Source organism: Cucurbita pepo, chromosome 16, assembly GCF_057944985.1.
Source record: "Cucurbita pepo subsp. pepo isolate OVF chromosome 16, ASM5794498v1, whole genome shotgun sequence".
In the NCBI taxonomy this organism is placed as follows: Eukaryota; Viridiplantae; Streptophyta; class Magnoliopsida; order Cucurbitales; family Cucurbitaceae; genus Cucurbita; species Cucurbita pepo.
This window is the reverse complement of record NC_141813.1, coordinates 11362972-11377570: the sequence shown is the minus strand read 5'-3', so window position 1 is coordinate 11377570 and position 14599 is coordinate 11362972. Positions and strand designations below refer to the sequence as shown.

The window sequence follows — 14599 nt, the reverse complement described above, 5'->3', positions numbered from 1 at the left end:
ATATTGTCCTCTTTCTTTGGGCTCTCCCTGCTTTAAAATAGGTAGGGGGAAGGTTTCCACACCCTTGTAAATGGTGGTTTGTTCTCCTTCACAACCAATGTGGGACATCACAATCCACCCCCTTCGGGGTCCTCCCCAACCAATGTGGTACATCATAATCCACCCCCCTTCGGGGCCCAGCGTACTCACTGGCACTCTTTCCTTCCTCCAATCGATGTGGGACTGCCCCAAATCCACCCCCTTTGGGGCCCAGCGTCCTTATTAGCACACCGCCTCGTGTCTACTCTTATAAATGGGACATCATAATCCACCCCTCTTCGGGGTCCAGCGTCCTCGCTGGCACTCTTTCCTTCCTCCAATCGATGTGGAACCGTCCCCAAATCCACCCCCTTTGGGGCCAAGCGTCCTTACTGGCACACCGCCCCGTGTCTACCCTCCTTCGAGGAACAACGAGAAGGCTGGCACATTGTCCGAAACCTGACTCTGATACCATTTGTAATGATATTGTCATCTTTAGGCTTTCCCTTTCGCGCTTCCCTTTAAAGCTTTAAAACGAGTCTACTAGGAGAAGGTTTGCACACTCTTATAAATGGTGGTTTGTTCTCCCCCAACGAAGGTGGACATCACACAACCGTAGTAATTTTTTATAATAATATTAGAAAACAATTGAAATATATTTTTTAAATAAAAGCTTAAAATGTTTACAAACTAATTATTAATATTTATAACTAAATTTATAAGATTTGATGGATTAATTTATGTCCTAATTGAAACTCTAAATTTTTTCATGTAAATAATAAATTTGTGAATTTTAAAAAATAAAAAAATGAGAGTCAAACAGTCGCCCAATTTTTCTAAATTTGTAATCTAGCGCAAAAAAAAAAAAAAAAAAAAAAAAAAAAAAAAAAAAAGGGGAAGAAGGTATCTCTCTATCGAGGTTTGAATAAGGTTACACCGAACGCCACTAACAAAGGGTTAGAAGAAACGCTCTGTTGCAGACGGAATCTTGTAGAGGATGATTCAGCTTCTGTTCACGGTAATCGCAGCCGAGATGGCTCTGATTTTGACTCTTCTCTTCAGGACGCCTCTGAGGAAGCTTGTGATCTTGAGTTTGGATCGTGTTAAGCGTGGGAAAGGCCCAATCGTCGTTCAAACAATCGCCGGAACTGTCTTCGTTGTGCTTATTTCCAGCGTCTATAGCATGGTTAAGATCCAGAATCGGATGATTGAGGCTGGTGAGGTTAATCCCACGGATCAGGTCCTTATGTCCAATCACTTGCTTGAAGCTTCTCTCATGGGTAATTTTTAAATTAATCCTTTCTCCACTTCCGTTTTCCTTCATCTTTGCTCTCTGGATAGGGTTCTTTCAATTTTAGGGTGAAATGTGTTGGTTATGCTTAATTTATGATTTCGAAATTATTGGATTTACAAGCATCTGTTGAATGATTGGCTTGGTCACTGGGCTAGTTAGAACCGGCAGAACTGGATTCATTTCTTTCAAATTAACTCCAGAATTCGACGAAAGGGCGGGAGATCTTGTTCGATTCAATGATTGTGATGTGACATTAAACATTTTCCTAAAACTGAGCTGCTGTTCACTCCACTTCGTTTGGGCCTTTTCTTCTGAGGAACAATGTATTAAATCTAAAATATGGCTCGCATGCTTCTAGATTGCTTAAAATTTTACATATAAACGGAGTTTACTGATAAATCCTTATAAATGCTAATGGATTTGGTGCTTTACTCATGGGGATGGAATCCTGCTTGTGCACCATATCATGTATTAACAGAGTAATTTGAAGGAAAATCAGTAGGAGCGTTTGAAAACAATATCATTCTTAATAGTTGATGTCAACAGATGTGATGTTGCCTTCGACTTCGAAGCGGAACACCCTATTTGATTACGATTTCGATAAGTTTTTCCCCTTTCTTATTAACCCATTTGAATTCTAAACCAAAGTTCAAAAACAACATCAGGTTTTGAAGAACTTAGTTTGGTTTTTGAAAGCATTTTTAAAAAGTAGATAATAGAGCATGAAAACAATAGGTGTAAGTAAAGTTTATAAGAATGATTATCAAATGTTGCCTAAGTTTGTTGTTCTTATCAGATTTTCTTTGTTTGATAATCTATATCTTATTGTTGTTCTACGAGAGATTTTGTTTTGTTTTTCCATTTGCTTGCAATTTTGCAGTTCATTCCCATTAGTTTGAATATTTCATGTTAGATTTGAATATAACATGTATGTTCTGCAGGGTTTTTGTTGTTCCTTGCCCTGATGATTGATAGACTACATCACTACATCCGAGAGCTTCGACTGCTCCGAAAGACCATGGAGGTCGCAAAGAAGCAAATTCGAGCATCAGAGGATGCAAGCACGGAGAAGCTTAAATCCCTGGGAGAAGAGGCAACTACCTTGAGGAGTAAAATAACCAAACTGGAAGCTGAAGTTGAGGCAAAAACAAAAGAAGCAAATGCTGCAGAAGCAGAAACAGAAGCCTTAAGAAAGCAATCTGAGGAGTACCTGCTCGAGTACGATCGGTTGTTGGAGGACAATCAGAATATTCGGAATCAGTTGGAGTCTATCGAACATGGCTCTTCATAATCTGGTGATGCATTTAGAGGCTGTCGTTAAATCCTTTTCGCATCGTGGCGTTGGAGGCTTAAGAAAATCATGTGTTTATGCTTTTCGCTCTTAATCGAAGTGCCTCTGGTTAGCTGGGTCTGTCTGTATCAGTGAAATGAAATTTAAGGTGGGATATTAAAAGTGGGAGCTTGCTTAATCCATTTAAGACTACTTTCCATGGCTGGTTGTTTGTTTGTTTGTATGTCTTTTGAATGTAATTACATTGTATATGACAATGTGATCCAATGCCAATTGATTTTGCTACTTCCAAGTTCACAGGCGCAAAGGCTATTCATTCAACACTTCATCGTTGAATCATTGACGTCTGCTATTTGCTTCCAGATTTCATTTCTACCCCTCATTCGCACTCCACAAATTCACCCTCTAATTACTACACATCTTTGATATCATATGGAATTTAGGTTTCCGGCTTTCCTTTTTAGGATTCCTCTCAAAAAATTTAAAACGCGTGCTAGGGAGAGGTTTCTACACCTTTATAATAGTGTTTCATTTTACTCCCGACGGATGTGACATCGTATTTTTGAGTTCAACCCACAGGAATGGAGAAATACAAACGTCGGAAAATACAAATATTACACAAAACTAAACTCTATTGATACACAAAATAGACACATTAACAAATCTTTCAAAACTCACAAGTTTCACCATTAACTTTAAATTACTTTTTGTTTTTTTGTTTTTCATCAAATGCACTTGCCAACTATGATATAGATATCTGACTTTCGGGTAAGCGTATGAACATCTATTAGTTCGTATCATGGGTTTACTTGTTACAAAAGGCAAACACTTGAGTCCTCCAGCTACAATTTGGATTCGACCCGGGACTGTCAAGCTAATATTTACCTACATCAACATTTTAAAGGGAGATCGGAAATTAGTTTAGACACCGTCCCCTAAAGTCATAACTGACAGGTTCTGTTCTATCTGCCCATCCCACTAAACTTATCCAGAATCTTGTTGAAAGACCATTAAAAGATGAAAATAAACATCACTTATTCAAATTTTCAGTTTTCTTAATTCTCCCATTATAGCTCCTGTCTTTGGCTACCTTATTCTTTTTTGTTTCTCTTAGAATTTTTCTTTTATTTCAAACATTTATAAATATGATTTTTGTAGGACTTTTTAATTTTTTTTAATTTTTAAATAAAAATTGTACATCATTAATAAAATTTATTATAAAATAAACTCAACATAAATGAAAATTAAATTAAAATTTAATAATCTAACTTATTAATAAAATTAAAATTATTTAAAATATTTTATTTATATGAAATTTTCATAACATTAACAAAATCTTCAACCAAATCTCAAACATTCAAAAGAAAAGAAAAGAAATCTCTAAACTTGAGAGAAGTGAAATTAAATCTTTCACCCAATTGCTTGACCGATTGATACACGAAACAATATTAGATTAAAAAATTATTAATTTAAATATATATGTTACATATTGACTATGAAATTCAACAATAAAAATTTGAAATTTGAAATTTAACCCACAATTTTTTTTCAAATAAAACATATTTTTGTTAAAGTTAAAACTATCATATTTTTCTAAGTAATCATATGTGAATATTTAATGTAAAGTTTGGTTAAATTAAAACGTTATGTATTACATAAACTTATTCCATACTTTTAACCATATATTATACAAAAGAAACGCCAAATCCAGCTGTAAATAAATCCATTTTCACCACAATAAAAACGTCCTCCCTTTCTCAATTCCCTCCGCCCCAAATGGCTGTACACGTCATCACCAAGCTTTCCATGGTTCTAATTCTCACGACGGCCGCCATTTCCGCCGCCAATGCCAAGCTGAAACAGACCAATCTAATTCTCTACTTACAGGACTTCGCCAATGGCCCAAACCCCACTTTCATCCCAGTCGCCGGAATCGCCGGGAAGCCCTGGAACTTCACCGAATTCGGCACCATCTTCGTCACCGACGACCCAATCACCGCTAGCCCAAATCCCAACTCAACGCCGCTAGGGCGAGCTCAGGGAATATACACCGTGGCGGCGGCGGATGGCCGGAATTTGATGGTGGTTCTGTCGCTTGGGTTCACGGATGGGAGCAGCATCGAAATTCAAGGAACGAGCCGACAATTCGAAGGCGTTAGAGAGCTGGGTGTGGTGTCGGGGACCGGCAAATTCCGGTTTGCCAGAGGGTTCGCCGTCGGTAAGAATGTCGTCACCGACATTCCCAACGGCTACACCGTCGTTCAGTTCAACGTCACTGTCAAACATTACTAGTAACCGGAAATGTTTATGCAAGAAATTAAATAAAAAGGTATTTGTTTAATAACTAATGTAATTAATCTAAATAATTATTCCATTATTCCTTCGTATTAATTATTTATTGAATTATGATTAGCCAATCCTATACGTCATTATTAATTTATATATATTAAGGAAAATTCTAAAAATAATAAATATGGTTTTATAAGTTAAATTCAATTTCATATTTTCAAAATAACTCTAAATATTTATTATAGAAATTAAAAAAAATGCATAATTGTGAATTTTAATACGTTAGAGTAGATTAATTCTTTAGTAGTCTAAAACTAGGACAATACCCACAATCAATTAATGAATTTAATTTTAAGGGCATCTTTTAATTGTAACGATTTTATTGAAAAATTGAGTGCTCATAAATTGGAGGGGTCCAATATAAGTTTTAAATGTTTTAATTACCACAATATTAATATGGGAAGGAAAATAAATACTTAATTATTTAAAATTATATGGCAAAATTTATTTAATTAAAGTTAAATATGGATTTTTTTTTAATATTTAAGTGTGAATAATTAAAAGAATTTGCTTTCGTTTTTTTTAAATGAGATAATTATGGAATTGTGGTAGGTAAATAGAATAATTTTAGAATTTAGAGAGAGAGAGAGAGAGAGCCAACAGATGAGATACACGTGGAAGCACAGGAGCCATCCATTGTATGATGGAATGCTTAGTAGGTACTCCCCTATACTATGGATTAATATTTGAATTGTTTTATGGTATGCGGTGGCGCACAACCACCCTAAATAAGTCTCGTGACTTCTTAATCTCATATTATTTTTTATTTTTGTATTTAAATCTTTATTTAATTTCAAAAATTATATTTAATTTCTTTATAAATTTTATGACTAAATTTTAAATAAAAAAAAATTAAACAATTTAGTGTATAAGAATTAAAAATAAATAGGGTATTTAAAAAAATTAAAAAAAGTAATGAAAGTTAGCCGAGTAAAAAGTGGGTATTTAAAATGAAAAGTGCTAAAAAGAAAGGAACATGAAACTCCATAAAATTATTTAAAAGGAAAAAGAAAAGGTTTGATAAAGGCAACGTGGAGGCAGGGGAGATGCGTGGACGCCAACCAAAGGTGAGTTAGCATTTGGCAAAATAAAATTAAAATAAAAATTAAAATAATGTTAAAAATTAAAAAAAATTAAAAAAATTAAAAAAAAAAAAAAAAAAAAGCACAGAAGAGACAAAATGGGATGTTGGGCAATGAGTAGTTATTAAGTTACACATGGCATGGCCTCTTCTTAATCTTCAACCGACGGTGGATGGGAGTTAGGCCATTCCTTCATTAACCCTAACTCACCTCTCTCCTGTTGGTGACAACAGAAAACTGAAGTGAGATTGAGAGGAGGAGTGATTTGAATGATGGGGAGGGAGGTCCTTTTATAGGGAGATTCCCGGAGTTGGTTGAGATTTGTGTGGATGAAATTGAATTCACCTCCTCCTTCTCTTCGGCAGTAACTCATTCAAACTCTATTATTACCTTCAACACCCTCCCTTAAACTGAATTCTGCGGAAATCAGTTTAGGACTTCACTTCGTCATCTTGATATACATCTTGGATTCTGCACATCCCCATCTTTCTTCTAAGCTTCTCGAACAATGGTTGTTTCAAGGGCTTTGTGAATAGGTCTGCGATTTGTTCATCACTTCGGCAAAAGTTGAGTTCAATAATGCCTTCTTTACACAAATCACGCAAGAAATGAAATCGAACATCGATGTGCTTGCTCCTTCCATGCAACACAGGATTTTTAGACAACTTAATAGTTGACATATTATCACAATATATAACCGTCGTACCTGGTTGCTTCTGATTAAGAATTTCAAGCATTTTTCTTAACCAAATTGCTTGGCATGAGCATGCTGCTGCTGCCACAAATTCTGCTTCTGTAGTTGAGAGTGTTACAATAGGTTGCTTCTTTGAAGACCAGCAAATAGCTCCTGAACTCATCATGAAAATACTTCCTGAAGTACTTTTACGATCGTCTATATCACCTGCATAGTCGCTATCTGTATAGCCAACCATCTTCGGATCATCTCCTTTCTTGTAGAATACCCCCAAATCAAAGGTTCCTCTCACATAACGAAGTATCCTTCTTGCTGCATTGAGATGTTTTTCCGTTGGATGCTCCATGTAACGACTTATCATACTAACCGCATACATGATGTCTGGTCTTGTTGAAGTTAGGTACATCAAACTTCCCACAATTTGTTTGAAGTACCTATTATCAACCTCTCGCCCGTCAATATCCTTGTGCAACTTTAAACCCAATTCTGATGGAGTTCCAACTGTGCGCTCATCCAATTTAAATCTTTCAAGTAATTCTTGAGCATACTTCTTCTGACAGATAAAGTTACCTGCGGGAGTTTGAGTAACTTCTACTCCAAGAAAATATCTCATCAAGCCAAGATCTGTCATTTCAAATTTCTTCATCATGCTCTTCTTAAAAAATTCAAACATTTCTTCATTATTGCCAGTAAATATTAAATCATCAACGTATAAGCAAATAATGATAATGTTACCTCCCTTTTTAGTTTTCACATACAACGTATGTTCATACGGGCATTTAGTGAATCCCATCTTTTCAAAATGAGAATCAATGCGACTGTACCATGCCCTCGGAGCTTGCTTCAAACCATACAAAGCTTTCTTCAACTTGTATACTTGTTCCTCTTTGCCTTTTTTAACAAAACCTTCTGGTTGCTCCACATATACCTCTTCTTGAAGCTCTCCATGTAAGAAGGCCGATTTCACATCAAGTTGATAAATAGGCCAAGATTTCTGTGCTGCAATAGAAATTATGAGCCTGATAGTGTCTTGACGTGCCACTGGTGCAAATACCTCCTTATAATCAATTCCATACTTTTGCTTGTATCCTTTTGCAACAAGTCGCGCTTTGTACTTATCCACCTCACCGTTTTCATTCAACTTGGTTTTGAAAACCCATTTTACTCCGATTGTTTTCTGTCCTCTAGGAAGATCGGTGAGCTCCCAAGTCTTGTTCTTCTCTATGGATTTGATTTCACTGTCCATAGCTTCCTTCCATTTCTTCTCCTTTACCGCTTCTTCATAGACAATTGGATCACTATCCATAAAGAATGCAAAATAACCGCTATCACTTGATTCATAGTCCATCTCATAATCAATCATCCAATTTGGTCTCTTTCTTGTTCTTGGATTTCTTTGATTATGATCATGATCTTCTTCTACTGGTTCTTCTTGTTGAGCTTGTGATGAGCTCTCTCCATGCTCAAAGTGAGGCTGAATCGGGGCTTCAATTTGTTCTTCTTCAAGATCTACAGGAATCTGCTGATTCACAGTGATCTTTTCTTCCCATGTCCAAGTCTTCGTTTCGTCAAAGACTACATCACGACTAACCACCACCTTCTTTGTCAAAGGATCGTAGAGCTTGTACGCCTTAGAGGTCTCGCTTACTCCAAGGAACACACACTTCAAACTCTTGTCTTCAAGTTTCTTCCTTTTCTCATCAGGAACGTGTGCATATGCTATGCACCCAAAGATTCTAAAGTGGTCTACTGCAGGTTTTCTTCCGCTCCATGCTTCTTGTGGAGTCATATCTCTAACAGAAAAGGTAGGACTCCGGTTGAGAATGTGAACGGACCACACGACAGCTTCTGGCCAGAATTCCTTCGGGACTTCTCCTTTATTTAGTAAACTTCGAACCATGTTGAGAATGGTCCTGTTTTTCCTTTCGGCCACACCATTTTGTTGTGGTGTATATGCTGTTGTTAACTGCCTCCGTATGCCCTTCTCTTCACAAAATTTAGTAAACTCGTTCGAGCAGAACTCTCCACCTCTGTCAGTTCTTAAAGCCTTGATTCTTCTTCCAGTTTCCGTCTTCATAGTAGCACAAAATTTTTTGAAGCAATCAAAGGCTTCTAATTTGGCGTGCAAGAAATAAGTCCATGTTTTTCGACTAAAATCATCGATGAGGGTCATGAAATATTTCTTGTTACCATTTGATGCTGGAGAGATGGGACCATATATGTCCGAATGAATCAACTCCAAAATTGCTTGAGCTCTTCTTGATTTTCCGGATGAAAAAGAGTTTCTTTCATGTTTTGCTACTACACAGCTCTCGCAAATTTCCGTTGGTGGAGTAATATCTGGCAACCCAGTTACCATCTTCTTTGAGGACAACGTCTTTAATCCTTTGAAGTGTAGATGACCATACCTAAAATGCCAAAGCCATGTGGTATCTTCTTTCTTCACCATCAAACTTTTGGCAACGATATTTAACGTCAACGGATATAGACGGTTGGTGGTCATCTTCATCTTAGCAATCGATCCTCTTTTGGAGTCATAAATTTCACATTCATCATTTTGGAATGTGATCACATACCCCTTTTCTTGTAACTGACCGATACTAAGTAAGTTGGCCTTCAGATCAGGAATGTAGAATACATTAGAAATAGACTCTACAAAGCCATTTCTAGTCTTGATATCTACGGTTCCTTTCCCCATCACTTGGAGAGTTGAATTGTTTCCGAGAGAAACCGTAGTATGAAAATTTTCATCTAGAGTTGAGAAGAATTCCTTACAACCTGTCATATGATTGCTGCATCCAGAGTCTACGACCCATACACCTTGATCTGCAACCTTCATAGCATGGAATGACATTAATAATGTTTCTTCTTCTCTTCTCTCCACAAAATTGGATTGATCTCTTTTCTCCTTTTGGAGCCTGGTATAGCATTCATTTTTGTAATGTCCAAGGCGTCCACATCTGTAGCATTCCACCTTAGACTTGTCAAAGTGTCTCTTGCCTTTGTTTTCATAATCATTTCTGACTAGGTCTGCTGACCTGCCAACATCTCCACTTCTTTCTCGACTGCCTCTCCCACGACCTCTGCCTCTTCTTTGCCCTCTACCTCTAGGGCTTGAAGCTTCACCTGGTGTGGATATTTTTAAGGCTGTCATCTCCTCTATTGCACTTGTACGATTGAGCCTCTGCTCATGTACTAACAGGGAGCTTTGGAGTTCATCTATTTGCATCTCTTCGACATTGTTTGCTTCTTCGATAGAACATACAATGTAATCGAACTTTGGAGTTAGTGATCGCAAAATCTTTTCTACGACCGCAACCTCCGTGATTGAACCACCATGCATCCTCATTTTACTTGCAAGACTTATAACCTTGCCAATATAATCATTCACCGTTTCTCCCTTTTGCATTTGGAGAATTTCAAAGTCTCTTCTGACGGCTTGTAGTTGAGCACGTTTTACTTTCGTTGAGCCTTGATACTTCCTCCTCATAGAATCCCAAATTTCCTTGGATGTCTTCTTCTGAAGCATTGTTTCCAAGATAGTCCTATCAATTGACTGAAATAAATAGTTCTTGACCTTCAGGTCCTTCAACTTCGATGCTGCCAACAGTTGCTGTTGACCAGCTGAGAGTACCTCGCCTTCATTTGGCTCTTCATAACCCGTCTCCACCATATCAAAGAACTCCTTTGATCTGAGAAAATTTTCCATCAACATCGCCCAATGATCATAGTGACCATCGAACCTCGGGATGGCGGGCTGAACGTAGCTCTCAACTTGTTTTTCTGCTGCCATTTTTTGCTGCTGCAAGATTGCTCTGATACCAGTTGTTGGTGACAACAGAAAACTGAAGTGAGATTGAGAGGAGGAGTGATTTGAATGATGGGGAGGGAGGTCCTTTTATAGGGAGATTCCCGGAGTTGGTTGAGATTTGTGTGGATGAAATTGAATTCACCTCCTCCTTCTCTTCGGCAGTAACTCATTCAAACTCTATTATTACCTTCAACATCTCCCACTCTCTCCCACTCTCTCTTATTTATTTACCGCAAATATTGAGAATTATTGAGAAGAGTAGTTAGTCTGCAGATTTGTAATTCTTAACCATGAACGGTACTTAAAAAAGTTGATATTACAAAATTGAGTTTAGTAGGTTTTTCGTTTGCACTTCTGATCCAAAATTTTAACGAATGTAATCGAACCAAGAATTAGGAAGTACCCATCTTCAATAATCTCAAGACACCAATAAATAAACAAAAATGAGTTTGTAAGTGGGAAAAGAGAAGGGAGAGAGGAATTGAATTGAATTAAATTTCATAATATAGTTGACATTAAATGAAGAAATTTAGGTGGATGAGTATGAAAAGTTAAAGGGTTATTATTATTATTATTATTATTATTATGTACAAGACTAATAATGTTCTTACAACGATGGTCTGCCAAATCATTCCTACTAATTCTGCAGCTAAAACCACCGTTATTCTGTGTGAATTCCGTTTCCGACCACTCCTTGCCGCCACCGCCACTCTGTTTCTCACCCCAACAATTATTACTACAGCCTTTCACTTCTGACCCACCAATCGTGTCGCCTTCGTCACCGACTTCTTTGCTTTTTCCAATGTCCTGTCTTCGAATTGTAATCCAGTTCTCATCATCTCTCCAGCTCGGCTCTCCTGAGGCCATCCACAGCCGTCGGATCTGCTCTGCTGCCCAACTATTGGGTCTACACGATTTGGCTTCTCTGATTTCACTTTCTTCAATGGATCTCCAAACGCCCTGTTCTAGAATACTCGTTGGAGAATTCGAATGAACTTCCTGGATTTTCTTTGGGGAGGAATTGAATTCCCCCACAAATGGGTGATTTAGAAGCTGATTGGCTGTCCATCTCTCATTTGGATTCCTTCTTAAGCATTTCTCTAGAAAATCCTTTGCTTGGTCGGATAAACAGGATGGAATTTCCGGCGACTCGCCGGAATACCCAATTCGGTACAGAGCGGAAATTGGGTCGGTGTCGCTGGTTGTTTTCGGCCAGGGTGAGCCACCGCCGGTAGCCATTTCGATGACCGTACACCCAATGGACCAAATGTCAGAGGGGAGTCCTTGGTGCTCCCCACGAGCCACTTCTGGTGCCATAAACAGCGGCGTGCCACCAATTGAGTCTGTTTGGCTCGCCCACTTGGCGCATCCGAAATCGGCCAATTTAGCCTCACCGTCACGACCGATCAAAACGTTTCGGGATTTAATGTCGCAATGCACCAAGCCTTTGGAATGAATGTACTGTAGGCCTTGTAGTAACTGCCGCGTGTAAATTCCGATTGCCGCCTCGTCGAGCCGCCGACCCCCACGGCGGCGAATTACGTCGGCAAGCGAACCGTTGGGCAAATACTCCATGAAAAGATTGAACATCACGACCCCACTCTGTTCTCTCCGGACCTCACACCCTCTATAACAAACTACATACGGAGAGGCTAAAGAAGAAAGAAACTGTCGCTCAGTTTGTAGAGATTGCGAGTGTGAAATCTCAGCGGATTTGACGGCGAAAACGTCGCCGGAGGAAGAATCCGTGGCAAGGAAGACGGTGGCGGAGGAGCCGTGGCCGATGACGTGGCGTCTAGTCCAGTCCATTTGGTTGAAGAATAGAATAGAAAAGAGAGTTTGATGGGTAGATGAGTAGGATGGGTTTGAAAAACGAAAGGGGTTATTGTGTGTATATATAGAGAGAGAGAGTGAAATTACCAAAAAGGTTGGATTATAGTAAAAAGGGTTGGTTTTATTGGTTGGGTTGTTCTGTCTTTTAGAAGGGTTGACAATTTCTCTACGGAGAGATTGCCACGTGTCGAGGTTATGGGTGGGGGATTGGGGCAGATTTGGTTTGGGTCTGCCTACTTAATGATGGCATGGCAAAATGAAACGCTGGCATGTGTTGGATTTGGATATATGCCATTGGTTTAAAAAGCCGTGACCAATTTGGATATAAATTTTAATGTACTTTCTAGTGGATTTATTCTTTTCACTATTTGCACTTTCGCCCTTCCCCAAGGGAGTTCAAAATAAATAGATGTAAATTTTGATGTGTCCTTTTAAGAGGTTTCTTTTTCCACTATTTGCACTTTACTCCTCCTACAATCGAGCGAAATTAGATGCAAATTTTGATGAGTTCTTTTTAAGGGGTGTATTCTTCCACTATTTGCACTTTAGCCCTTTAACAATGGAACTAAATATAAATAGACATAAATTTTAACGCGGTGTTAGAAGGATTTATTCTTCCACTATTTACACTTTCGCCCTTCTAAAATAGATCTAAATATAAATAGACGTAAATTTTAATGTATTTTTTTAAGGTATTTCTCGCACTTTAGCGTTGAATGATGAAGCTAAATAGCAATAGACGTAATTTTAATATATTCTTTTAAGGGGTTTCTTCTTCCACCATTTGCACTTTAGCCCTTATATAAGTTCATAATCGGTAATGAAAAGTAAGTATTATAATATATAAATTAGAAAATAATGTCATTTAAGAAAGTTAGCTAAACAACGTGTAAATTGTTATCAAATTAAAAATTATTATAAATTAAATATCAAAATTGTTACCGAATTAAAAATTATTATAAATTAAAATAAAAAAAAATAAAATGATTGTGTGATAAAATTATAATGAAATTGAAATAAATAAGGCATTGCTTTTTATTTAGGGTGGCTGTAAAAATGAGTTAATTGGAGGATTTGTATCCTCTAAGTGAAGCAATCATGATATAAATTGAATGAAGCACTCAAAGGGTAAATTAAATAATTAAAATAAAATAAAATAAAAAGTGGAGCATCCATTTATTTCGTGCTGTCTGTCACCAAACTAATTCAATTACTTCCCATTATTAATTGGTTTCACCAAAAAGAAACAAAAATTCATGATTTTTCACCTTTTAAAGAATGGGTGACGAAGGAAAGGTGTCACTCAATGTCATTTAATCATCTTTATAAAACTATAAAGTTTTTTTTCAAAATTAGAATATTCTTTGTGACCTTTTTTAAGTTAAGTGAGGATATAAGTATATTGGTTAGAAATTAGGAATCTCCACAGTAGTATGATATGGTCCATTTTGAGTGTAAGCTCTCATGACTTTGCTTTGGAGTTCCCGAAAGACTTGGTAGCAATGAGATGTATTTCTTCACTTATAAACCCGTTATCATTTCCTAAATTAGCCAATATGTAACTTACTCCCAATAATCCTCAACAACTCTACTCTTGTATTGTTGAGTGAGAATGAGACTGGAAATCCACAAATAAGGTAAGTAGGTCTATTACCACCTGGTTCTATATCTATGTGTATTCTCTCATAGGTATGGTGGTTTTAACCCCCTTAGCCCCGACCTAGATACGAGCATGTTGGGCTTTTCAGTGAGAAGCGAGAAAAGCGAAAGAACATAGAAAAAAAGCTGGCCGGTTTAAGCTTTTTCCAACCATTTGTGGGTTGATTTGTAGCCGCTTCAATTTGGACGGTGGAGATTAGTTTTGAATTTGCTTATAGTTATGTTACCATGGCTAATTGGATGTCACTTAGAACTTTCTAATTTTTTCTCATGTTTTTGTCTTTTTTCGTCGGAATTTATTATCTCAGGATAATTGTTGTAACCCACTTGGTGGATTTTTTTAATTTTGATCTTGATCCATAGTTTAGTCCTTATCTTGAGACGGGTTTTCGCATTAAAACAACATTATTTTTTTTTTAACTTGAACAAAAGTTTAATACAAAGTTATATAATATTAGAGCATCCTTTAAAAGGAATGGGGACAAAGTGGCTTGTCATGACCTGGCGCAACTGAATTCCCAAAGAGGTGCAGATTGAGTCAGCTGAGCTAACTGTGGTTAGTGGCTGT

The 14599-nt window shown here is 37.4% G+C and overlaps 3 protein-coding genes across 3 annotated transcripts; 2 read left to right on the top strand and 1 right to left on the bottom strand.

Annotated features, from left to right (window-relative positions):
- Positions 1-930: 930 nt before the first annotated feature.
- Positions 931-2888, top strand: LOC111777836 (uncharacterized). The gene is made up of 2 exons (XM_023657559.2): positions 931-1298; positions 2254-2888. The coding sequence occupies exons 1-2, from the start codon at positions 1016-1018 to the stop codon at positions 2601-2603; spliced, it is 633 nt and encodes a 210-aa protein (XP_023513327.1). The 5' UTR covers positions 931-1015; the 3' UTR covers positions 2604-2888.
- Positions 2889-4322: 1434 nt separating this feature from the next.
- On the top strand, positions 4323-5041 carry LOC111777794 (pterocarpan synthase 1). Its single transcript, XM_023657509.2, has one exon. It carries the CDS (start codon positions 4380-4382, stop codon positions 4893-4895), a length of 516 nt encoding a protein of 171 aa, XP_023513277.1. The 5' UTR covers positions 4323-4379; the 3' UTR covers positions 4896-5041.
- Positions 5042-11010: 5969 nt separating this feature from the next.
- Positions 11011-12348, bottom strand: LOC111777615 (mitogen-activated protein kinase kinase kinase 18-like). The gene has a single exon (XM_023657287.2). It carries the CDS (start codon positions 12346-12348, stop codon positions 11038-11040), a length of 1311 nt encoding a protein of 436 aa, XP_023513055.2. The 3' UTR covers positions 11011-11037.
- Positions 12349-14599: the final 2251 nt, after the last annotated feature.